Here is a 26,610-nt window from a genome sequence, read left to right on the forward strand (position 1 = left end):
CAAAAAGTTAGAAAGGGAGACAAAGAAGGGACAGAGACAAGGAAGACAGTGACAGACTGAGGGATAGGTAGACATACAGATAGGTACAAAATCTGAAAGAGACATGGAAGAAGACATAGACATGCAAAGAAAGACAAAAAGTTAGAGAGGGATACAAAGAAGGGACAGAGACAAAGAAGACAGTGACAGACTGAGGGATAGGTAGACATACAGATAGGTACCAAATCTGAAAGAGACATGGAAGAAGACAAAGACATGCAAAGAAAGACAAAAAGTTAGAGAGGGAGACAAAGAAGGGACAGAGACATAGAAGACAGTGACAGACTGAGGGATAGGTAGACATACAGATAGGTACCAAATCTGAAAGAGACATGGAAGAAGACAAAGACATGCAAAGAAAGACAAAAAGTTAGAGAGGGAGACAAAGAAGGGACAGAGACAAAGAAGACAGTGACAGAATGAGGGATAGGTAGACATACAGATAGGTACAAAATCTGAAAGAGACATGGAAGAAGACAAAGACATGCAAAGAAAGACAAAAAGTTAGAGAGGGGGACAAAGAAGGGACAGAGACAAAGAAGACAGTGCCAGACTGAGGGATAGGTAGACATACAGATAGGTACAAAATCTAAAAGAGACATGGAAGAAGACAAAGACATGCAAAGAAAGACAAAAAGTTAGAGAGGGAGACAAAGAAGGGACAGAGACAAAGAAGACAGTGCCAGACTGAGGGATAGGTAGACATACAGACAGATAAAAGTGAGAGAGAGAGAGACAGAGAAAAAGACAGAAGAGGAGGACAGAAAAAGAGGAAGTAAAAGAGAGAAAAAAGAAAAGTGAATGAGAGGAAGAGTGTGTGTGTGTGTGTGTGTGTGTGAGAGAGAGAGAGAGAGAGAGAAAGAAAGAGAGACAGATGGGGGAGTGGCGCTTCAGCACCAGTGACGTCATTTCAACATGGCTGCACAGGACGAGCTAAGTAAGTTTGCCTGCCTTTTCGCTCATATTCCTTGAAGATTACGCCCATATTCAGTATAATTTCCGTACAGACATTCGTATAAAAAGCACGAATCTCTATAATTATGGGTCAGTATGAATATCCCGCTGTGTCCGCGCTGTGTAATGCAGGGCTAGCCGACAGCTCAGTGCTACAGGCCCAGTGCAGAGTCATGGTCCTAAAGGAAAGTGTGTGTTTTTAACCGTTACTGAGCTCTGTGATCTCCTTCCGTGCTCAGAGTGCTTTATTAATGTGTTATACTCGCTTATTGCGCAGTGTCAGTGTGAAAGAAGTTAGCGCGGTGTCTTAAGTCAAGCTAGCTCTGTATATATGCGTTGGTACAAGTTTGCTAGCTACAGTGGCTAACATGCTACAAAAAAAGCACAATGTAAAGCTGTGGCTGTGTTTAAATTGTTTCTTAGACTGTGGAGGAGTTCTGGGGTGAGATATGATATGATATGTGATAAATAATGTAAGTTTATTTATTGTATATTATGCCATAATAATCAGTTTGTCATACATATAACTAACTATAAGCTGCTCTTTGTTAGCAAATGCACTTTTAGAGCTGGTGTACTTCTTACATAACCTTATCAGCTTAGTTCTGTTTAACTTTATATATATATATATATATATATATATATATATATATATATATATATACAGTACTGTGCAAATGTTTTAGGCACCATATTATATGCTGTACCAATTTTGTTCTACATGTTTATCATGTCTGCATAATTATGTACGAAATCATTCAGTATTTTCATATATAACGTAAGAATTAATAAATAAATAAGTAAATAACATTACAGGAGAATATATGCATGGCTGTAAAGAAAAAAATATTCCGACCAGTTTTCATGTAGAAACAAAAAAAACCTTATGTACGCTCCTGAGATTTGCATAAAAATATAAAGGAGTGAGTGTGACAAAGAAGAACTCATATTCTCCAGCAAGCTCAGTAAAACCTAACAACTGTTTTACTTACATACAAAACTATGGCATAAGCAAAAAATGGTTTTGAAAACATTTCTGCATGAAGGAAACTTCTATAAAGAGCAATAAAATAAACAGTCAATATTTGAAGTGAAAACTCATTGTTTAAAATCAGGAGTTTTAGACACATTTGTGCAGTCTTATAAGAAAACAGCTGTTAGGTTTTACTGAGCTTGCTGGAGAATATGAGTTCTTCTTTGTCACACTCGCTCCTTTATATTTTTATGCGAATCGCAGGAGCGTACATCAGGTTTTTTTGTTTCCATCTGAAAACTGATCTGTCTTGTACTATATTTCTTTTCTTTACAGCCATGCATATATTCTCCTGTAATGTTATTTATTAATTTCTAAGTTATATATGGAAATACTGAATGATTTTCTACGTAATTATGCAGACATGATAAACATATAGAACAAAAATAGTACAGCATATAATATGGTGCCTAAGACTTTTGCATAGTACTGTATATCTAGTAGAAGTGCTTGTGTAGATCAAATTGATGAAAAGGTTAATACAGGTTGTGATAGTAAGGTGTTAGAACGCCCTGCACATCATTGTTATGGTGGCAAAAATGGGACCTACTCAATATTAGGCAGGTGTTCATGATGTTATGGCTGATCTGTGACTATGTAGTACTAAACCACCTTTCTGTCCTCCTCTTTTTCTCGCTCTCCTCCTCCTCCCTGGCTTTAGATCAGCTGGAGCGCGTGTTCCTGCGGCTGGGCCATGCTGACACCGACGAACAGTTGCAAGATGTCATATCAAAGTTCCTGCCCCCGGTTCTCCTCAAGCTCTCCAGTGCTCAAGAGGGCGTTCGGAAAAAAGTAAGTCCACACCCAGGCCGTTATTTATCATACACACTTGGGATATGCGATGGGCTTTTTGTCCTACAATATTGTTGTTTCTACCAGCTGAAATTTTTCGGTGTCATGATTGCGCACTGTCCAGGTTATGGAGCTACTGGTTCACCTGAATAAAAGGATTAAGAGTCGTCCTAAGATTCAGCTGCCCGTCGAGACGCTGCTAGTGCAGTACCAGGACCCAGCAGCAGTGTCTTTCGTCACGGTATGTAATCACTCGCATATACACACATTATTCTGCGAGACATTATGTTTGTATAATGATATTGATCTGGATCTTTCAATCTCAATCGCATTCACATCTGAACACACACAGAAACAAAGTTTGTCACTTTGGTTGTCTGTGTTTAATTTTGTTATTAGAGCTACACAATAAATTATCGAAATGGACCAGTGGAATTATGTAATCACAAAGGGTTGCAATATCTTACAGGAATTTATTAAGGGTTTGTCAATAATATAAATTTTTTATTACTTATAAATAACCTTTCGAGGTGCTAAAAAAATATTGGCAAGCACCCTTTTAATGGTCCAATTTGTACTATTATTATTTTTCTGTTAAAAATGTCACTTAATGGCATCCGGACTTGGACTCACTGACGATTCTATTCATACCCTGACGCTTTTTTGATTAATAAGCATAATTTACATACCAGTAATGTGGTGTTTTTTTTTCCTCGAGTATGGAGTGGATATGTGTGTCACTTAAACGAGCATGGATGGTCATGAGTGTGCAGAAGAAACAGAAATGAAAGCGCAACATACTGTAGCATGGCTTCCTTCAAAAAAGGAAAGTGGAGTATAAAAATTTTAACCTTCGGAGATGAATAGACGGATAATCCGTGGCGATAATAAAAAGCAGTAACGTGAAACGCCACTTTGAGGCAAAATGCAGGTTGTTTTGAGCAAACATATCGGCAGCAGTCCGAGGTGAGGGCGTGTAAAATAACCGGACTGAGAGCGCAGTCAGAGCAGAGTCCTTTCACATTTGTTTCCAGCTGAGCAGCGTGCAATTAAAGTAGCATGGATTTTGAGGCAGCACAAAAAAAAACACTTACGGATGCAACATTTGCTGTAAAGTACGCTTGTCTGCGGTGGCTTACATTTTAGTTGATGGTAGACAAAAAGACATCCCAATGCCAGTTTACACAGCAAGACAGAAATATTAAATGGAAGACAGGTATATTGACCTGACATAAGATTTTTATTTTAGTACTTCTCCTGACCTAGATAAAATACGACTAAATACTAAATAGTAAATGTGATAGTTACCCATCTAAGCTTAAATATGTGCCTAAATAATCTGTGTTTATTTCTTTTCCCCTGCATTGACTGAGAAGTAATGTTTGTGTGTTTGCAGAATTTTACAATAATCTACATAAAGATGGGTTACCCCAGACTGGATGTGGCCAAACAGTGCGAGCTTGCGCCCACTCTGCTAACAGCCATGGAGGGCAAACCTGAGCCTCAGCAGGACAGGTGAGACTGATCTCACGTTTTTAAATCCGTAATTTGGTGCACAAGAGCTGCTCAGAACATGTCAGCAGAAGATCTGGTATAATAGCAAAACAGGAGATCTCCAGCACAATTTTATGGCGTCAGAAATTACTTTCAGAGATACTAATGGCCAGCGTGAATATTTGCAATAAATTGCTCATATCACAGATTTTTCTTTTTCTTTTAAACAGCTTGATGCATTTGCTGATTCCTACTCTGTACCACATGAAGTATCCGACTGAGCCTTCAAAAGCATCACCTTTTGTTCTCACGGAGAAGCCCAAAACAGTTCATCAGCTTCTGGAGTTCATGCTTGACGTCCTCCTGATGCCTTATGGGTAGGCGTTTGTTTGTAAAGTGTGTTAAAGGAACTTTAAATGCCCAGCTTCATAGAACGTTAAAGTGGAACATCTTTAATAGGAAAAGCTCACTGGTGCGGCTTTTAACTGCTCCTTTTTTTTCTCTTTAAACAGGTTTGTGTTAAATGAGCAGGCAAGTCGTCCCACTCCTTCCTCCCCACAGGGAGGCGCTTCAGGAGGAGCGGTAGCAGGACAGAGTCTTCCACAGCCTCCTCCAGGGATGAGCCTGTACGCTGTTAAAAGAGTTATTGGAGAAGCACAATGGAGTCCAGAGCAGCTAGAGCAGGTGAATGTTGATGCTGAAGTGTGTAAATGTAAATGCATTTTTTTTGTTTTTTAATAAAAGCATACTAGTTTGAACTTATTCTTCAGGTAACAGTGATCAAGAAGACTTTTATTCTTTCTTGGCATGTTATGTGGCATTTTAATACTGATTATGGAAAGGCACACGTTCACATCAGACCTGATAACTGGTGTAATAACTGTTCTTTCTGTAGTGCAAGCTGGGTATTGTGAAGTTCATGGAGGCTCAGCAGGTACCCGAAGTGGAAACAGTCGTCCACCTGGTCGTTGCCTCTAGCGACACCAGGCACAGCGTAGCCACGGCAGCTGACCTCGAACTGAAAAGCAAGCAGAGGTACTGTATCGGGTGTTAATATTGTTATTATTAAATGGTGTTTTTTTTTTAAATAAACGAAATATTAAAAGGTCTGTTTCTGTTGCAGCATTATTGACTGGAACAACCCGCTCATCATTAACAAAATGTTCAAGGTTTACCTGGGCGATATTCCACTCAAAACAAAGGTATGCTTCTTATTAATGGTACAGACTGTACATCAACCAGCTTCATTTCACATCAGTCAGGTAATTTGCGTTCCATCCGGTCACCCCATCCTTACAGGGGGCCTCGGTGAAGCGGGAATTGAAGCATGAACCGGTCAGCACCAGGGTCAAGATGAAAATTCTGCCACATCTGCTTCGCTCCAGACTCGCTGCTGAGTGTTTCCCTGCAAACATCCAGGTGAGTGAGAGAGAGAGAGAGAGAGAGAGAAAGTGCTTCAGCGACGCACAAAAGGGAGGGATGCTTTGACTTTGAGAAGGCTCATTAATTTTAACGGGTGCTTTGTGTTTTTTAGGTTGTGTATGACGGGCTGTTCGGAGCCAACACCAACAATAAACTCCTGTCTCTCACTTTGCAGTTTGTGCACCACATCTGTGTTGTGTAAGTGTTCTTGTTGTAGCGCATATAAGACTTGAAATACTGCAGGAACAGTATCCTCGCACACCCTGTGCAATAAAATGCACTAGAATGTGTCCTTAGTATTTCTTCTATGTGTTATCTAAAATTCTAAGCATTATTTTTATGCCAAAAAATGGCAACAGCTCTTTTGTGCCCAAGTGTTATATAGTATTTAGCAGGCGTCACTAAATGGCCGACCACAGTCCAGACTCAAACCGAGTGACCGTTCTATCCGGACCCTGATGCTTTTTTGATAAACAGGAATAATTAATATAGCAGTAATCTAGTGCTTTTTCCCCTTGAGGTAGGTGTGGCTATCTGTGTCACATAACAGAGCCGATTAACATTATAGTTCACCGTGTATAGACAAAGTGTGTGAAAACTAAAAACGAAAGCGCGACAAAGCATGACCCTCTCCGAAAAAAGTGAAGTAAACTAGTGGTAAAGCGCAGTGGTAAAGTGCACCCCCTTTTATCCGGAGATCGCGAGTTCAATTCCTGGGTGATGCTGTAACCTCTCGCAGCCAGAGGTTTAGAGAGAGCTAATTGGCCGAACTCTCTCAGAGGAGAGGGATGAGAGGTACTTGGTGCTCCCACATTAATCACGGCTCTACAGCCAATCAGGAGCGTATAGCATATGTCCTCTAAGTGTGTTACGCCGCCCCCAAGTGAGTGTGAGTAAGCGGTCTGAAAAGGTTCGGAAGAAACATGTGACAGTCTTCGGCCCTCCTGACTGAGTGGTAGTAGTAGCCTTAATGTGGGAGCCCCCTAGTGACGAGGAGGAGTTGAACACGACTAAATTAGGGAGAAAATCTGAGAAAAAGAGGGGGAAAAAAATAAAATGCCAGCACGGTGGTTTAGTGGTTAACACTGTCACCTTGCACCTCCAGGTCCTGGGTTCGATTCTCGCCCATGGTCTCTGTGCATGGTAATGGAGTTTTTATGTTCTCCCTCTGCTTGGTTGGTTTTCTCCTGGGGTTCTCCAGTTTCATTCCACAGTCTTAAGACAGGCAGATTAAGCTAATTGGCATTCCCAAATTAGCAACAACTATAGTGTGTGAATGTGCACGTGAAAATTGACTGGAGGTCCTACCACGGTCATACAAAATGCGAAGAAAATGGGAATGGTCACCATTGGTCTTCACGGTCCCTAGTTGGACTACAGAAGTTTCTAGATGGATAGTTGGGATGCATGGAGATTATTGAAATGATATTGAAATTTTAAACTGATCATTTTTCTTTTATAGACTTTTGATATCTGCATGTATAGATAGATAGATATCCGAATCCTAACACAAGACAAAAATTCGGATCTCGGCTCAAAGAAGATTTTATCAATCGGACCTTCTTAAAATTTTTTAATTCAGACCACTGGTCTATAGTTTATGGTCAACATTTTTAAAATGATTGATTTCTTTCCTCCCTCTCTGCAGGTGTCCTGATACTAATAAGCCCTTGGGCCTGATGCTGTTGAACGGCCTTACCAAGCTCATCAACGAGTACAAGGAGGTTGAAACAGCTCTTGTATAATAACTATTCTCACCACTTGAATTTAAACTGACTTTTCAGTAATCTGACCACTTATGAATAAACTTAAAACGGAATTACCATACTCTTAAATAAACACTGCTGTTAATTTTGCTCTTCAGGACCCTAAATTGCTGTGTATGGCCTACTCGGCTGTTGGAAAGCTTTCAAGGTGATTTATTATTTAAAATAGTTCAAGACTTCTTTTTTTTTTCCTCCCCTCTCTGAGTTCTCTAAAAATGTTCGAGTAATATATGTTTCCTTCCAGCCGCATGCCACAGCTCTTCACTAAAGACATAGCCCTGGTCCAGCAGTTCTTTGAGTCCATGTGCAAGGCAAGAATTTGACATTTTATTATAAAATTAAAAGTTTTACTGACACACAAGTTTGTTTTTAACTAAATGATATCTCTACCTTTGCGTTAACAGGAAGAAGCCGATGTGCGACTGGCTATACAAGAGGCTTTGTCTATGATGGTGGGTGCGTATGTCAACCTGCAGGGGGCTCTCCTTAACCTAATGGAGGCACTGGTCGCTGCATACATAGGAAAGGTTTGTCACATGACTTTGTACTGATGAGATAAATCTATATATTTATGTAAATAACTTGAAGAATGACCTAGATTTTAATTTTTTTAATGAGAAAAATGGTATTGCTTGTTGATTTTTCTCAGCCGGAAGTGCAGGTGCGTCAAGTGGCGATGAAGTTCGCCAGTGTAGTGTTCGCACCTGACCATGTTCCCTCTAGATACCTGCTTCTGCTAGCTGCAGGAGATCCGTAAGTCAATTTTACAATTATTATTATTATTATTATTATGACTGGTATATTTGGTTTCAAAGCCTTCATATTTTAACTATAGTTGTGAAGAAGTTTCAGGAGAGGCCCGGCGCTCTCTCAGATCTCTCCCATTTAAGAATGCGGAAAAGGAACAGCTCAAGCCAATGCCTTCCTTCGCTGAGATGGTCAGCTACATTCAGGAGAAGGTCAGGCCATCTGTAATAAAAATAAATTAATAACGGTTTGATTAATAATTGTGTGCCATTGTTGAGTTATTACATAACCTTAATAGGTTTGATTTGTCGTTAAGTGTTTTATTCTTCTCTTCACGTCGATGTGTTTTAGGCCGCAGAGAGGATGAAGACTCCAGCTAAATACATCGTCGGAACTTCGACCCTACCTTTCAACCCTGCCACATTCGAAGAGGTGAAAACAATCGATATCTCTCCTCTCCATTTGTCTCTTGCAGCAGTTTTTAATATAAATTATTCATTAGTAAGTATCGAGCCAACGATATCCAATCGCCATTTACCTTTTCTTTTTTCTCTTCTTGTTTTTTTTTCTTCTTTCTTTTAGATTGTGTTGTATCTCAGGATGTGTTTGGCTCATAGTGCTGGAGCCACACCTGCTTCGCAAAGTTTGATCGACATGCAGGATGACGCTCCTGTTGTTGGCCGGTATGTTCGGTCTTTGCTCGCAACTGAAGTTCCACCCTCTTCCTCTGCGCCTAAAGGAGGAGACGCCAATCCGGTTCAGGTCTACATGGATCTGCTGCAGCAGCTGCTGTCGGCCGTTGGAGGTAAAAAATCAGAAATAAAAGTGCCAGCCAAAGTACTGAAAATTTAAAACCCGGGGTATTTATCATTTTGATCGATCCAGTTAACTGCAATTTCTTTTAAGGAAATATTTAGGGCTATGTCTAATAATTGTAAGCTTATTCCAGTGTCTAAAGTGATCATGTTAGCAGGTCATGTTTTCATCATATAATTAATGGTCTGTATGTGTTTTCTTTATGCAGGGATTCCGGTCATGTATTGCTTGCTAGAGGTGGTGTCCGTCTGTCCACAGAAACTCGCTCCGAGATTTGCAAACAAAATTGATTGGATAAAAGTGAGAAATTCGAATTTTTAAAAGTGGGGGAAATTTCGATTTCAATTGTATTTGAATACTAACGGTTGATATTTTTGATTAGGGTCTGATGAACACCAACAAGGAGGACATGCGCGAGCTAGCTGCTCAACTCTATGCAGTAGTTGTCTCCACCATGTCTGGCAATGAACTCAAAACTGCTGTCCAGAACCTGATCAAGATCACAAGAGACACTCATGTATGTCCTTTTTACTTTTTGTTTTGTGTGCTCTGTATCCTATATGATATGACACAGTTGCAGCAGGCAAAAAATTTCCAAAAAGTACTGCTCGGGTAGCCTTTATATGTGGTGCTATCAGGGTTTAAGTTTGTATGTAGTGTATATGCAAAGTAAACAGATTCTTGCTGCTAAATGTGAAAGAAATGTTTGTTGACTGCTGTCTTTGAAACGCAGAGTCCCGAGTCCCAGCATGGTGCCATTTTGGCTTTAGGATACATGGTGGGCAGGTACATGAGCCGGAGACGTGGCTTGACTATGCTAGAGCGGAAAGGTGCCACATCCAACGATGATGAGGAGTTGATCACTCTAGCCACCAAAACTGTCGGTAAGGCAACTGACAATCAAGAAGCAGGTGCACTGGGTCACACTGATTTAGTTAAGCAGATTTATTTCAAATAGCTCAATAATAACATCTTAACATTAAATGCACGTTGTGTTATACGTTACTATAAATAAACATTGCCTCCCAAATGCACAACATTTAGGAGCCATATCAAATAGGAGCCATATCAAATTTTTAAGAGCCAAAATGTTTTTATTTGCGGATAACCAGGCAAACCTATGAACCCAGACATTAAACTTGTTTACATAAAAAAATGTCTGCGGAAAAATAATTTGGCGGGATATAAGATGAGTAATAGAACACATCAAGAAACCATTATGTCTGTTTGTGCATGCATGACGTAAAAACTGCTGAACAGATTTTAATGTGATTCACAAGGGTTTTTGGCCAGACTTGAGGTAACATACAAGCTTTGTTTCATCATAGTCGGCCTACAAGAAGAGAAGAAAACCCACTTGTATCATAAAAAAAAACATCTCAAAATTCAACAGATGGCGCTGTACATTTTTAATACACGCTTATGTGTGTAATTAAAATCTGCTTAATGAAACGCGCTCTCACGCCATTATTCCGCGCACTTCAAGTTAACACGTAAAATTTTTTGTTTAACTTCAAAATTCAACAAAATTCGCTGTACATTTTTTAATCACACAATTGAGTGTGCAGTTAAATTCTATGCAGACAACATGTAGTGATGACTAAATACCGACTGAGTCAGGTGCTCTAATAAATTTGTCCTACTCACACTTACCACGCATGAGCGTGCCAAAATAATGTCATGTTTAGCTGCTTTTGGGCCCCGGCCATCAACCCATGTTACCACACCCAGTAACTTGTGGGTTTATGTTTTGTATTGAATTTTTTTGTTTTTATGTTTTATTTACACATAAAATTTTTATTAATATGGTTACTTTAACAGTCGACTATTGGATAGACATAACGTTAAATCAATTACAGAATCTACTACCAGCTATAAGGGATAAGGATTGTATATTGATAATATTTTTTTTTAAAAACATGTCACAAAGTGCTAGCAGAGTATGTCAGGAAATGGTTCCTCCGATGAAACTGTCTTGTATATTTGCCATACTCCAACCGTTTAAGAATACAGGTAGGAGATAATAAGAAAGGATTGTAGATTGATATAACTGTAAATTTTTGCTACTGGTAGGAAATTCTGTAAAAGACCAGTTGGGGTGAATTTACCAAGAACTTTAATTGGTCAACTCTCAATTCTCTTAGAGAGCTCCTATCTTAGCTTAAAAAGTCCTAGCTGGGAGTCCTAGACTAAAAGTAATTTAGGAAACTTCTCAGATTAACTCTGAGAAAGGAAAGTACAAAAACCTTTATCTTAGTTAGGAGGTGTGGTCAACCAGGATGACTTAGCAATTCAAGGACTGTGATTGGTTGATAAAAAAATCTGTAAAGGTCTTAAATGGGCTTTTTGTGAAAAAAGAATAAATGATAATCGAACTGACAGTGAAATCATAATGTTTGCATATAAAGAAATTGTATAAGTCTCTTAAAAGTCCTCCTCTCCACTCTTAACAATTTTTACCTTAGGAACTGTTTTTAGGTTTAAGATGTTTCATGAATAATTTTAATCTTCACTAGGATTTAGTCCTAAATTTAGGGGGAATTTCTAAGAAAATGTCATAATCAAAAAGAATTGTCCAAAAAAAGATTTCTTAGAATTTCGTCACTAGGAGCAACTTTTAGGCTTAAGAAGCTTTGTGAATACGGGCCCAGAGCTTTTGTTTGGTCATTCTTAATAATTAAACGTTAGCTATTTGGGCTTCCCAAGCCAGCTAAGCTGTTTTCACATGTTAGGTAGCACGGCACTGCCCGAGTGTCAAAATCTGCTAAGTTTCAAAAAGGAAATACTTAACGTCATTACTAAATTTGAATAAAGTATACTACCAAATTACATGTTAAATAAATCTCTTCTATTGTTTAGCAATTCACCTAACCAACTGTTTTTCGACATCCAAATACATTCACTGTGAACAAAGCACAAGCGTAGAAGAGTGCTCGCAAAACGTTTGCAAACAGAAGACAGTTAAATGATCTGAATAAAAAATAGTTGTAAATTAAAGTTTGCAACTCAGTCTTTTGAAAATGTTTGAAACTACACCTGAAATGGCATGGTTTAAAAAGCATTCTGCATTAAGAGCATTATTTGGATACTATTTATTATTTTATGAATGCACTTCAGATCTGCATTATGCTTTTGGACTGTTACCAAATGGGTAATTAGCCAGCTGGTGATTTTGTGTCTTCAACCTTTGGGAGAAATCACTTTTTAATATGAGTATACATATATGCATGCACGTACGTAAATACATACATACATACGAGGTTAAGTCAAAATGATATGCTCTCTGGCTGTAGAATTTAATTTTAATTAACTTTTAGAAAAGAGAAATACATAATAGACGGTCGACAATTTGCACAGCAGTGCGCTAAAGTTTTTAGGCTTCAGCTCTTCAATAAGCATCTTACTGTAATAAATACTGTTGATTGTTGAACCTTTTTTTTTCTGATAATTTTCCAATACTGGGCATTGAGAATCCCAGAAAACTGTAAGCATGAATGAATTTTCCAGCTGACAGTTGATTTTGAACTTTTTCTTGGTCGGCGATTGAGGATGTTCCCGTTGGAAATGTCTAAAATTATTTATCAATGTGTCAGTACAAGTCGTCAATGAAGATTTGTGTTTAAGATGCATCACCCAGTGTAGAGACTATCAAACAGAATTAATCTTTGAATAATTTTTTTAATCTTAAAATAAGGATTAATCTTAAGGATGGAAAATAATGTGTTAATTGTTGCTCACATAAATGCTGATGCAGAATTTATGTTTAATGTGCAGGTTCCATTTAGACATAAAGTAAATCTCACGCTTACCTTGGCAGGATCGTTTTTGGACAGTACAACTCCTATGCTGACGATCGCTGCAGCAACAGCTCTGGGGGAGATCGGTCGTAATGGACATCTGCTAATACCAAGTGAAGGAGACGGATTCAGCAAACTCAGCCTGGTGGAGAACCTGCTGGCCAGGATAACATCAGGCAAAGAAAGTGGCAAGGTACCATGGATGAACAATCTCTAATGGTCATGTTAAGCGTTTTATAATTAGAAGTTCTTTATTACTGTAGTCACTTTTTTGGGGCTCGATTATAAATAAATGATGCATTTTCTGTGGTCAGATGAAGGAACGTGTAATCCAGACCCTGGGTTTCCTCCCAGTTGGAGATGAAGAATTTCCACATCAGAAAAAGCTCCTGCAAGGCCTTATGGATTCAGTGGAGGTACTGACTTAATTGTTATTTAAAGACTAAATAATTATTGCAGACTATATTTGTACATTCCTTTATTTATCTCACTTCAGTAACGCATTTACTTCTCCACTGTTTTCATATCTTTCACACTCTGTCTTTCTCAGGCAAAGCAGGTCGAGCTGCAGTTTACTGTTGGCGAGGCCATAACCAGTGCGTCTATTGGAACCGGCTCCGGTGCTGCCAGAGATGTTTGGACCTGCACTGAGGACCAGTACTGCCCTCCTGAGAGTGAGTGTGTGTGACTTACAAACATCCGAGTTATGAATTTCCACAGATATGAACGATTTTACGAACATTCGTATATGTAAACAAATCACTGCAGTTCGCACCTATGAACTTGTAAATATTGATAACTGGTGCACCACCAGATATCAATATTTACAATTATATACAACATTTTTAATGTGTAAGTGAATATATAAGATGTATAAAGTCCGGTATATTGTGTGCATGTGTGTGTGTGTGTGCGGGAGAAATCAGTCGGCCTCACCGGTTTCAGTAAATCAGCCCAGAAACATGATAATAGAAAAGGGCTGTCTTGTAAAGCTGTTCAGTTGGTGAATAATCCTAATTTCGGAAAATCCTCAAGAAAATAAAGTTCACAGTCCAATATAGTGAAAAACGGCGTTCGGGATTCCCCTTCTCCCCGGGGCTTAAAAGCGAACCAATGTTAGATTTCACATTTCAATGAGAGATAAATTTTCTTAGGCACAGTTAGGTTTTTTTTGGCTGTGTGGAGAAAGGGGACAGAGATTTAGTCAAGTGGATTGGTATGCTTTACATTGTATATTCGTGTCAAAGGCATATAAGACTCACTTTGTCTGACTTAAGAACAAATCCGACTTACGAATGTGCTCCTGGAATGAAACTACCTGTGCTAACATCTAAAGTGTATAGACTTTTAGCCACATCCACAATGTATTAATAGGATAAACCACTCATTTCTGTCTGTCACAGATATCAAGAGCAATGATGTTGTGTCCTGGGCATTGAGTGCCATCTTGTCCAAGTACATAGTGAGTCAGAATCCCCATGTGCGTCAGGCTGCCTGCATATGGCTCCTGTCACTCGTAAAGAAACTGAGCCAGCATAAAGAGATTCGGGTAAGCACGCATACTCAGAAATCCCACAGTCTTATATACGCGTGTGACAGTATAAATATTATTTTAGTTTAAAACTGTGATTGAGTATGTTACTTTAGTTTTAATAGCTATTTTTCCTTTCATGTAGTCTCATCTAAAGGAGATTCAGACCGCCTTCATTTCCATATTGTCTGACCCAGATGGTGAGTTAAGAAATACACTTCCTGTAATGATTGACGATTTATTATTATGTAACTTTAACAAAATGCTTAAATGTATCTATGTGCGCAGAGCTGAGTCAGGACGTGGCGTCTAAAGGCCTGGGGTTAGTCTATGAACTGGGAGGAGAGCAGGACCAACAAGAACTGGTGTCCACTCTGGTGGAGACTCTTATGACTGGAAAAAGGTATTTAATTAGCCGTGTATTAATGCCATATATCTAGATATAGATACATTTGAGAAAAGAAATTATTAATGCAGGTTATAAATGCAATCAAATTTTACAAGTTTGAATAATAAAGGCTTATTGTGGTCTTATCTAATATTTATTAAGGTCCTGTCAACAGCGGCTCTAACAATAGTTTCAGCTGTAAGGCAAACCACAGGATTACATTAATGGGCTTGTTCTTATTGCATTATTATTTATTTAACATTTCCACATGAGCTTTTTAGCAGTCAGAGGCAAGCCTGTAATTTTGTAATGTGTATTTTGTTCTGTATTTGTTTTTTTTATTTTTTAGAGTCAAACACACCGTATCTGAAGACACTGAGGTGTTTCAGGGTGATGCTCTTGGTAAAGCACCTGATGGGTAGGTCAACCAGTATTCACTAGTTTTAGTACCGAATGTTTTTCCCCCTCATATAAAGTGGGTAGGTTTTTCCTACCCACTTTATTATGCGTAGATACACTGCAGGGCAAAAAAAGATTCTGTTGATCACCTTTAGCTGTAATTACGGCGCAGTGTGTGGTGCGTGAAAATGATTTATCATGCTACCAGAACTATCATGTGGTCAGTCCGAAATCATCAGACCACATGATCTTTTTTCCATCACTCCAAAGTTCAATCTTTATGCTCCCTAAAAATTTTTTACTGTTTTTTCCCCCCTGATTAGTCTCATGAACAAGTGGTTTCCTTATAGTCATATTTTGCTTGTTTTATCATCAAGCATCCTTATTAATCTTTTTTGACCAAATTTCTTTCACAAAGTTGAAGGTTCAGCACTGTCCTGACAATCTGTTATAATGTATTTAACTGTTCTTAACCCCATTCCAGTCTTTTTAAATATCCTTATCGTTTTTGCTACTTGCAAAAATCAGGTCAATAATTTGACTTTTCAGAAGTAGTGATCTATCTATTTATTTATTTATTTATTTATGGTCACCGAGTGTAAATAGTTTAAATCTTTCTTGATTAACAGGCAAGGTCTCTCAACCTACAAGGAGCTTTGCTCTCTGGCTAGTGACCTTAACCAACCAGATCTTGTTTACAAATTCATGAACCTGGCCAATCACCATGCCATGTGGAACTCAAGAAAGGTAAGCTTTACAAATCAGATCATGTACTTATGGTTAATTTGGTTACAGCTTTTTTTTTTTGGTACTTTGCATCTGTTATAAGTGCTTTTATTGCTGCTTTTTGTTGCAGGGCGCAGCATTTGGCTTTAACATCATTGCAGCTAAAGCTGGAGAGCAGCTTGCTCCGTTTTTGTCCCAGTTAGTGCCCCGTCTCTACAGGTACCAGTTTGATCCCAACCTGGGCATCCGTCAGGCCATGACCAGCATCTGGGACGCGCTTGTCACTGACAAAACTACTGTACGGTTTTACACGCTAACTAGTCATTTTAGATTCTGTATCGACTGTATAGATATTTCACTACATTCGTGTCATATATGTACATATTTTGCTTGTTACGAGTGTATCTAAGTTTTTCTTTTTTTCTTTTTTAATTAAGGTTGATAAATACTTCAAAGAGATCCTGCAGGATGTTATTTCCAACCTGACCAGCAATATGTGGAGAGTTCGGGAGTCAAGGTAACATACAAAAAACAAAACCTTGGCAGACAGAATTGTGATGTTGCTTTTCAGCAACTTTAATAGACACTAAAGGTGACGATTCTTCCCTTAATAGCTGCTTGGCTTTAAATGATCTGATTCGCGGACGGCCTGCTGATGACTTCATAGAGCACCTGACCGAGATCTGGGAAACACTGTTCCGGGTTTTGGATGATATCAAGGTATCAGGATGGACATAAAGTCATGATCTTCCATAATATAAAGTGAAAAAAAAAATCAGATGCTTAAGTACGAGAGGTGTTCAAGTCAAACCAGGACTTTTGGTTGCACAGAATAACAGAACACGTCTGTAAGAGTTTAAAAAATCACTTTATTTCTCTATATAATCCTCTGCTACACTAATGCACTTATCTTAGTGTTTCACTAGTGCTTGGATACCATCAAGTTTTCTCAGTATACCAGAACCATGACCGGACTGCCTGCTGGCCTGGAACGCTGGCCTCCCAGGAACTCCTTTTGTGAAAATGACTTGGAGCATGGTCAGGACTGTACGAGGGCAATAACTGTGGAAGTTGTGTTTGTGAATGATTTTATGTACAGTTCCCAAAGACAGATCTGTCCTGCAAGTTTTTTTGTTCAAAGTCTATTGAGGATAACATTTCCACAATTATACACAATTTTTAACCAATGAAAACCCTCTACGAGGGAAATTTCCCCACAAGTGCTGGTTTGATTTGAACGCCTCCCAGGTTTCAGTTAACCTTTTTAAATTACTAATGCTTCTAAAGTGTCTAAGTCCATTTCTTAAGTCCATCATTTTTGTCTGCTTCAGGAATCGGTTCGAAAAGCAGCAGATTTATCCCTGAAGACCCTGAGTAAGGTAAAAAGTCATGTGTAATGCATATTTTCCACCAGTAAATGGGTAGAAAAAGGTAGTGATTGTATATGTTGCGCATACTACAATATTAAAAACATAACTAGTGATTGGTACTTTGTCTTTTTTTTGAAACCGTAATCAAAAATGTGTGGTTTTCAGATATGTGTGCGAACATGCGAGTCTACAGGTGCATCAGCTAAACGAACAGTGGGTGTGCTCCTTCCAATTCTGCTAGACAGAGGCATCGTAAGCAACGTGGCTGAGGTGCGCACTCTCAGGTAGGATGTAAAGGGTTTCTTTAGCTTAAAATATATAAATGTGCTTTCTATTTTGGATTCGAGTTTGTTTTCATAGTCATGTGTGTGTATGTTAGTATCCAGACTCTTGTGAAGATCAGCAAAGCAGCAGGGGGCTGTCTAAAACCTCACGCCCCTCGTCTCATTCCGGCTTTGCTGGAGGCGCTGAGTGTACTCGAACCACAAGTACTCAACTACCTCAGTCTGAGAGCCACCGAGCAGGAGAAGGTGAGCAGCAGCTAATCTACCTCTCTCACAGTATATGAGGTATGGAAAGCACCAAGGCGAGGTTTACATAGGCAAGCTTATAGTCTCATTTTTAGAAATCAAAAAGGTTTCATGTAAATTCACATTTTCAATTCCACAAAATAACCAGTGTGATGATGTTGACAATCGGGCACCATCAGTTATTTAAAACTAGAGCTGCATGATTAATCACTGTAAACCACAGAGCTTGTTTCCTAGAGAGGCGTATGGAAGTTCTGGTTCTCAACATTATACATTGAACACGCCAAAGCCTGCTGTACAATTTGGCTGAAGTGAGCAGCACGACTAATTTATTTTAGCAGCTTAAACAGAGGCACATTGTCGAATAGAAGGCGTGTTTGCAACAACAAAAAAAACAACCATCAAAAACCAGGTAAAATTAAGAGGCCTCGTTTCCCCACTGTATCCCGTGTGATACGATAGATATTACTGATGGTGTGGCATTATATCGCTTAATACATCATGCCCATACACACCGTCGTAAACCCTGGATCTATTTATATGCTCAAAATAATTGACCCGATTTTGAGTTTCCAAGCTGAAAGTATTTTTCAGAATCATAAAAAGCAACATGAGAGAAACTTTCTTCTCTATTCCTGCTACAAGTGCCCCATCAGAGAGCATCTTTAGTGTGGGTGGGAGCATTGTAACATGCCACAGTGCACGTCTCAAGCTTGATCCAGTGGACAGACTTGTGTTCTAAAAACATGCAAAATGCTGTAAGGCACCTGTTTGATTTTATTTAGCATGTAACGTGATGTGGTTTACAGAATTGTTACTATTTTTTTAATAAAAAGTCATTTAGGTCTGTAGATTGCACTTTACCAATTCCTAGAATAACTAGTACTTGTGAAGACTGGTGAAATTTTGTTTATACTTTATTAATCCCGAAAAGAGGTATGTATGTTGTGCTGATTACTGTTTTTCTAAAAATAACAAGAAAACCTGTTCGTGAAAGTAAGTTTGCATTTTTGGTCCAAATAAGCAGGTCCTGTTTGGTTAAATAGTTTTGCCTAAATAAACATATATATATATATATACTCTTTGCTATACCCTCTAGTGTTTTATTAATTTTTTTTTTCATTCTAAGAAAAATAATGTTTCGAAAATCTATAGCTCTATTTAGCCCTATTTAACACTAAGGATACCAGCACAAACAATAAACAGAAGTTGCTCTTCTGAGTGAAACCATAGCCGCCGTCGTCCTCACTGGACTCCCAGTCCATCCAAGGTAACTAATGTAGCTAGAGTAACTAATGGACTTCATTTAAAATCAGCTCGCTAATGTTATAAAGAACCCTAATCGATACGTACATGCATGTACATGAACATGCACATGTGCAGTGAAAAAGAATCAATGTATGTTTACATCCGAGACTTGCATGAACTCACCAGAATTAAATAAATAAATAAATAAATAAATAAATGAATTGTATTCCCCGTCCGAAATCTGAAACTGTTCTCCTCTCATCACAGAGTGCAATGGATACAGCCAGACTGAGTGCAGCCAAGTCCTCACCTATGATGGAGACCATTAACATGGTATGAATTCATAACGGCTCGCGCCAGACTACTGCTCTGTTGCTCTGCCAAAACATGCATTATGGCTGGCGGTAAATGGATTTTGCCGGATACACTCCGGAAGCTTAAAGCACTTACGGGGCCACCCCTATAACGAGGGGGGCATTACCTGGCCAAAGTGCTCCAAAATTTCACTCTTTGTCTCTTTAATTTCACTCTTGACTCTTTGATATCATATGTTGTATTATTTACATATATATATATAAAATGTAGAAAAGTAATTTAAGTAGATTGAAATCTAATGTGAGTGCATGTAATTAATTGTAAAGGAGCGCTCTTGATTCTAATTGGTCAGAAGGTGTTGATTAATTTTCAGTGACAGCAGCTGTAATAGTAGGGTGCGTGATTAATATTAATATGCTTGTTGTAATCATTTCTGAAGTAACAGTAAGTGCACAGAGGTACAATCAATAGATACAGCACACCGACACTGAAGACTCCTTACAAAAAAATGCTTAAAGTGTTGTAAATCTTTATTATATTCGTTCATGTTTGTTACAGTGTTTGCAGCATTTGGATGTGTCCGTGCTCGGTGAGCTGGTGCCAAAGCTTTGCGATTTACTAAAGAGTGGAGTCGGTCTTGGAACCAAGGTAAACATGTAAACACAATGTAACGTACGTGTATGTTTACTTTGTGTGTATACTGTATATGTATATGGAACACACGGTTATATATCGATGTGGTTTACAGGGTGGCTGTGCCAGCGTGATCGTGTCATTGACAGTACAGTGTCCTCAAGATCTTACACCCTACTCAGGTAGCTAACGCTATATGCTCATATTCATGTGTCTAAACAGTTCGCACACACACCTTCATTTTGTTTTTTTTGTGTGTATGTGGCATTTACACTTCTAGGTAAATTAATGAGCGCACTTTTAAACGGGATCCACGATCGCAGCGTCGTGCTTCAGAAATCGTTCGCCTTTGCCATCGGTCATTTGGTCAGGGTGAGTACATGAAGGTCGTTGAAAAAGTTAACACACAAGTGTGTTAAGTACAAATTTTGATCGTTATTTTTTTTACTTTTCCGCAGACAGCAAAGGACAGCAGTGTGGAGAAGCTTCTGCAGAAGCTCAGCACCTGGTACCTTGAAAAAGAAGGCAAGATTTATTTATACATTTTATTTATTACTTTTAAAAGGAAATATATAAAATGGTTTTCTCAGTATGTCCTCACTTCTTTCTTGTCCTTTCTTGTCCTTTTTTTTTTTCTTTTCCCCAGAGGCCATGTACAAGTCGTCATGCTGTTTGACCGTTCATGCCATCAGTCAATACAGTCCTGACGTGTTAAAGGCTCACGCTGGCGTGGCTTTGCCCCTGGCGTTCCTGGGCATGCACCAGCAGTCTGATGAACACGGGGACGGCGCAGATGCCAACCTGTGGGCGGAGGTCTGGCAGGAACATGTGCCTGGTAAGGAGGTTTGGACTTCATGGGAACCATAAATCAGACCAAGCTGCAATTTGGTGTTCTTCATTTTTGTGCTTCATTTGCAACCAAGGATGCCTTTATTTAAAAAGATTAGCCAGTCAGGTTTCATTAGCCGTATCATAGGGTTGAACATCATGTCCAAATTTTCCCCCTTTAATTATTTAAGAAAGTCCCTGACTTATGTTCGAGTTCTGCCTCGGGAGCATGTTCGTAAGTCAGATTCGTTCGTATGTCCGACAAAGCAAGTCTTACCTCACCTATGTGGAGTCAGCGCAGTTACGTGTGGTGGCCGTGAGTACGGTTTATCATGATTCACTGTGGGTTTTTGCTGATTTGATTTTCAATCTTTCAGTGTGAAAAATAAAATATGTTTAATTTTTGCGGCGGTCCTTGCGGAAGCTCACAGAACATCGGGCGGTCATCGTGAGTCACCGCGTAGGTGGGATAGGGGTGTTGTACACCTTTGACACAAATAGACAATGTAAAGCATTAAAAAAAAAACTTATAACACAGATTTGATATTTTTTATCAGCATTATGTTCCCACGAGAATGCGCCTCCAAATTACGAGGGGAATGCTGGCGCCGAAAAAGAGGCAGTTTAACTGCATTCCCTGAAAAGGCGGCGGGGGGAGGGGGGCATAACGCTACACAGTGTTTACTGCACGCTTGAACGGACCCCGTTTTATCTCAGAGCTGTTTTGGGCTTTGAACTCTGTCTCATTGAGGATTTTTTGAAATTACAAAAAGGTCCGCCAAAAAATTAAACGTTTAATTTTTCACACGGAAAGATTGGAAAAAAAAACTGCAAAAACTTGCGGTGAATAACGATTAACTGTACTTAAGGCCACCATTCAAAACTGTGCTGACTTCGCCGCATAAGTGAGATAAGGGTGTAAGACTCGCTTTGTCCGACATAAGAACAAATCCGACTTACGAAAAAACTGCTTTACTGGACAGCCATTTTTTACTATCAAGCTCCCATACTGGTTTATTGAAAGGCCAATTACTTTCTTCCGCAACCCCTAACACACACATACAATATACCAGACTTTAGACATTTTATACATTCACTTACACACTAAAAATATTGTATATAATTGTAAATATTGGTGTCTAAATTCGAACTCTAAACTCAAATGTTTGTAAGTCGGGCACTGTATGTATAACTTGTAAAAAACTGACCAATGGGGCCACTGTTTGAGAAAGGGTGCATATCACCACAATATTTTATTAGCTATTTTTTTAAACTTTTTTTTTTTATTGGTACTAATTTCCTGATGCATTAAAATGGCAACGGTTTGATCATTTAGAGCAGTGTAAAACTTAGGTTTAATGCGAATTAAAGTGTTTTAACAGAACTTTAACCTAGTGCTTTTAAATCTAGGGCTTATTAGAGCTTTAATCCAGCGTTTACAATCATTGCAGGCAGTTTTGGCGGAATCAGGCTATACATGACTGAGCTCATAGCCATTACCCAAAGAGCCTTGCAGTCTCAGTCCTGGAAGATGAAAGCTCAAGGTGGAACTGCCATGGCAACCATCGCCAAGCAACAGACCGGCTCTCTCGTGGCACCTCACTTGGGAATGGTGCTAACTGCGTTACTGCAGGCGCTGGCCGGACGCACGTGGGCCGGCAAGGTGAAAGCACACACACTTTTTTTTTACTTTTTAGAGCAAATATCAAAAACATCAGAAATGTAATTATTCATTTCTTTATTTTCTAGGAGGAGCTGTTGAAAGCTATCGGGTCTGTGGTGTCTCAGTGCAGGTTTGTCAGCTTATAAATTCTGCTTCTTTGCAAAGACATACATGTATGTAGTCCATTGTTATATGGTCTTAAATTTTTTTTTTTATATATATATATCTTGTGTGCGTTTGTAGTGCGGAGCTGCAAAAGCCTGCAATAGGTCAACCAACCATGCGTCAAGTGTTGGACACGGTGCTTAAGGAATGCAAAAAGGAGAGTCTTGTTTACAAAATGGCCGCTTTGCGCAGCGCCGCAAACATTTTGGAGGCAGCCAAAGAGGATCGCTTTCAGGAAATGGCTGCTATTTTATTCCCGATCATTAGGAAGGTAAAGTAATTGTAGCGTCAAGACGATTTTGTATTTCCAGCTGTTATAAAAAGCAGCGCCAGAAATATTGGCACCATAACAATTGAATGCAATGAAGAGCTTTATGTAGTATCTGTCTGCCAATATTACAGCAGTGAGTCATCTTATGTAATATTTGGATGCTCTAGTGTGAGACAGTCATCACGGGAGATCTCAGGTCCTCCTGTGTCCAGAGCATTTCAATTGTTTTCTCTGTTTTGGCAGTGTGTCGTGCTTTTTAAACAAAAAAAACGTGCATTAAAGTTCTCCTCGGTGGTCCTCAGAGTCAACCTGCGAGTGCTGGTTCAACGAAACGTCACGATGACGACGACGATGACGAAGATGTGAAGGAACGGGAACTGAAGGCTGACGTTTTGCTCTGCGCATTTGAAGCACTAGGAAAAGCCTGGCCCAAGAACGTGGATACGCAGAGTAAGAATGTTTAAGATGAAGCGTAGTATGTGTGAGTGTCATTAGATATTAAATCACTGTACTTAGTATAACTGTGTGTTGCAGATCGGTACCAGGCAGAAGTGTGTAGGCTGATGTGTGACAGATTGAAACTGAGCACCTGGAGGGTTCAGCTGGGGGTCTTGCAGTGCATGAAGGCGTTTTATCAGGGGTGAGGAAATGTTGGCATCCAGTTTTTCTATCTCTAACAGAAATGTTATTAGTGATGATTAAAAACTAAAGTAAAAGAATTTACAGAAAAGTTTGCAATGAGGAAAGGGTGAAGAATGAAAAACGATTCTCTCATCTTATACATGGCCCTCATCGTATTCTTTGGTTTGGGTTTAGATTGCTGCTGTTGGAAAAGGACCATCAGAACTCACAAGTACTGACTGAGCTTCTGTCAGAAACCTGCACTTCACTTGCATCACCACTGGGTAATACAGCTTCTCAATTTCAAAATCTTTGTTAACGAGAAGAAGAAAGAGAATCAACTCTCTCTCTCTTTCTGTTTCTCCAGAAAACAGAAGTTACTCATCCATAAGGACCGAAGCCTTGACGATTTTGGAGCTGCTCCTGAAAAGGATTGAAGGTAGGCTTCCTGCTTTGTTCAGTAATAAGAGAGCTCTACATTATAAGAAAATTAAAGCAAAGATGCTTAAAGGGATATATATATATATATATTTTTTAACTATACAAAGTATCTGTTTAGCTGAAACTCGAACAAAGCTTCTGGTTAGCTGTACGAATAGTAGGGCTGGGCAATATGGCTGAAAACTGTATCACGATATCAGTGTTTCATATCGGTCGATATCGATAATTATTGATATTTTTATGACCTATTTAAAATAAGGACCAGGAGAAAAATATATTACATTTAAACATTTTTATTTTAAACGTAACCTTTCTCTGATCAAAGTCCAAAGCGATGACAGCAACCAAACTAGCATCGTGACCTCTGTTTTCTTCCGACAAAGAATAAAAATTATCTAATATTTTATCGAACACATTTTTATTGATATCGATCACGTGTCTATCGCGATACATATCGTTATCGTTTTATCGCCCAGCCCTAACGAATAGTTCCGGAAAAAAGTAGAGTGTTAGAGTGCCCGACTTACGTTTATTCTGGGAGAACGTTCGTAAGTCCAATTTGTCTGACAAAGTGAGTCTTGTACGCCTTTGACAGGAATACAAAATCTAAAGCATACCAATCTGATGGTGTTCAGGGCTACATCAGTGGTTAAGGCACAACTACGGTTCGGAAGGTTTCAGGTTCAAATCCAACGACCACCAAGTTGTTCCTGTTCGGTTCTTGAGCAAGGCCCTTAACCCTCAACTGCTCAAATGTATAATGAGAAAAAAATGCAAGTCTCTCTGGATAAGGGCATCTGCCAAATGCCTAAATGTAAAACTTGATTAAATCTGTCTCTTTCCCTATGGCCAAAAACCATAATTTCGCTTAAGGAAATGAATCTCTCAGAATCCCAGACATTGTTTTGTCTCTGTTTTTCCACTGTGAACTGTTTTGTTGAGGATTATTCACAATCAGAACAGCTTTACAGGACAAATATTTTATATCATCGTGCTTTCCGGACTGGTTCATTGAAAACATAACCATTACACAGACATTTTATACAATGGCTGAAACATACTGAAAATATTGTATACTATTGTAAATATTGATATCTGGTGCACTGCAGTGTTTTTTTTGTACAATATACCTAAGCCACTTATGCAATTGAAACAGAAGTAGAGCCGCTGGCCGTTTATATATGTGGTAACTCGAATGTTCGTAAGTCAGGGACATGTACTGTACATACTAACTTTTTAAAAGATACAGAGTTGATTTAGCTCAGTTGGACTGCAGCAGCTTCTTATGAGTTTCAGCTGAATTCTAGGATGCATTTTTGCTTGAAACAAGGGTTGTAGAATTTGACCCAAATTAGTACTAGAATACATGTACACAGCCAATGTACAGAGCAGGAAAATTAAGGCTATGTTCTTGTATGCACCTCAATTTTGACTAAAGACGGATTTGAAAAAGCCTGGATTTTCCCTTTAACATTCAGATTAATTTGAAATGCTGAAGAACTGTTTTCCACTTCATATCTTGTTTCATTAATGTGTTTGTGTCTTTAGAGAGCGACCAATGGGATTGCCTGTGTGAAAAGAGCCGACAGCAGCTCCAGCGTTCTCTCGCGACGATGGAAACGGACAGCCGCCCTGAGCTAAAAGACAAGGCTCAAACACTGAGAAGGAAAATCCAGGGTCTGCCTTAAACAAACCTGCTCATGTTAGAAGATTATTCTTACACACTCCTCTCGTAAAAGCAAAAACCCTAAAATTGCATCACTTTGGCACAATGGACAATCCCACTCCCCATTAACATGTTGAAATGGAACAAAACTGCCTCCACGTTTGGTTTTGAGAGCCTGTAGTTTAAACACGCTGCTTCTGGATGTCCTAGATGAACTCTTGCACATTACCTGTGCCAATCATTTAACAATTACTCCTGACTAGATCCGGAGTGTCAGATCTTCCCTGGAAAAGACTGGTGAGTGTGTGTAGGGCTTTGATTGGATCAGAAACCTTGACCCACACAAACTGGTCCTTTTTGGAGGACATTTGACACCGGTGGTCTAGATGATCCTGATGATCCTGATGTGTGTATTAAATTTTGTGTTTAGAGCAACTACTTTAAGTATAAAACAAAAGCCTAAACTGTTGGGTGTCAGCCTAATGGAACTGCCACTTGCGTGTTTATCTACACTGAACTTGTCCCTCAGTGGGTTGTGTGACTACTGCTTTCATTCCTCATTCCACTTTAAAAAGTTAAAAGAAATCCATCTTCTCCAATAGTGTGATCTTCTAGCGCAACTGATTGAAAGAACCAAGCCATAAATGTTGAAATGTAAAATTCGAGCTTGTGTGCGTGTATATTTAAAGTAGATCTTGTAAAGTTTGCATGTTAACACCAAGAAGGAAAAAAAAAAACAGCACAGCAGCAGGCTTAGCCAAGTGTTAACTGATGAGTTTTGAAAAAAGTAATAAAAGAGCCAAATGAGTGGTTTGGAATGATTGTAATTCATAACAGCTTGTCATTTTGTATTGGAATTGGGTAGTAAATCCTGGTTAAATGTTTTATTTCCTGTTTATACCTGTAGTAGCATTCACCTCTCAAGTCTTACTGGAGAAGTCATCCCAGCACCAAG

The 26,610-nt window shown here is 39.0% G+C and overlaps 1 protein-coding gene across 1 annotated transcript; it reads left to right on the forward strand.

Annotated features, from left to right (window-relative positions):
* Nucleotides 1–925: 925 nt before the first annotated feature.
* Nucleotides 926–26,482, forward strand: ecpas (Ecm29 proteasome adaptor and scaffold). Its single transcript, XM_053479685.1, has 49 exons — nt 926–976; nt 2,688–2,818; nt 2,943–3,059; nt 4,215–4,333; nt 4,543–4,689; nt 4,825–4,996; nt 5,208–5,347; nt 5,436–5,514; nt 5,612–5,731; nt 5,847–5,932; nt 7,383–7,458; nt 7,599–7,648; nt 7,745–7,811; nt 7,905–8,027; nt 8,150–8,253; nt 8,336–8,459; nt 8,599–8,679; nt 8,830–9,052; nt 9,272–9,363; nt 9,446–9,580; nt 9,797–9,947; nt 12,881–13,053; nt 13,175–13,276; nt 13,411–13,534; nt 14,264–14,409; nt 14,537–14,591; nt 14,680–14,794; nt 15,129–15,197; nt 15,808–15,925; nt 16,035–16,202; nt 16,342–16,421; nt 16,519–16,624; nt 17,236–17,283; nt 17,440–17,558; nt 17,654–17,804; nt 19,320–19,385; nt 19,926–20,015; nt 20,116–20,182; nt 20,281–20,372; nt 20,459–20,525; nt 20,647–20,835; nt 22,280–22,491; nt 22,578–22,621; nt 22,735–22,927; nt 23,230–23,377; nt 23,462–23,567; nt 23,744–23,832; nt 23,916–23,987; nt 25,538–26,482. Exons 1-49 carry the CDS (start codon nt 955–957, stop codon nt 25,675–25,677), a joined length of 5,508 nt encoding a protein of 1,835 aa, XP_053335660.1. The 5' UTR covers nt 926–954; the 3' UTR covers nt 25,678–26,482.
* The last annotated feature ends 128 nt before the right edge of the window (nt 26,483–26,610 follow it).

The sequence above is a fragment of the Clarias gariepinus genome, chromosome 20 (assembly GCF_024256425.1).
Source record: "Clarias gariepinus isolate MV-2021 ecotype Netherlands chromosome 20, CGAR_prim_01v2, whole genome shotgun sequence".
Classification (NCBI taxonomy): Eukaryota; Metazoa; Chordata; class Actinopteri; order Siluriformes; family Clariidae; genus Clarias; species Clarias gariepinus.

What these genes read in the sequence shown, in the direction of transcription:
- ecpas (XM_053479685.1), top strand. Translation starts at nt 955, where the DNA reads ATGGCTGCACAGGACGAGCTAA. An exon ending in TCTTTGAGTCCATGTGCAAG is followed by an intron (nt 7,812 to 7,904) that starts GCAAGAATTTGA and finishes TTGCGTTAACAG; the next exon opens with GAAGAAGCCGATGTGCGACT. An exon ending in TCTAGCCACCAAAACTGTCG is followed by an intron (nt 9,948 to 12,880) that starts GTAAGGCAACTG and finishes TTACCTTGGCAG; the next exon opens with GATCGTTTTTGGACAGTACA.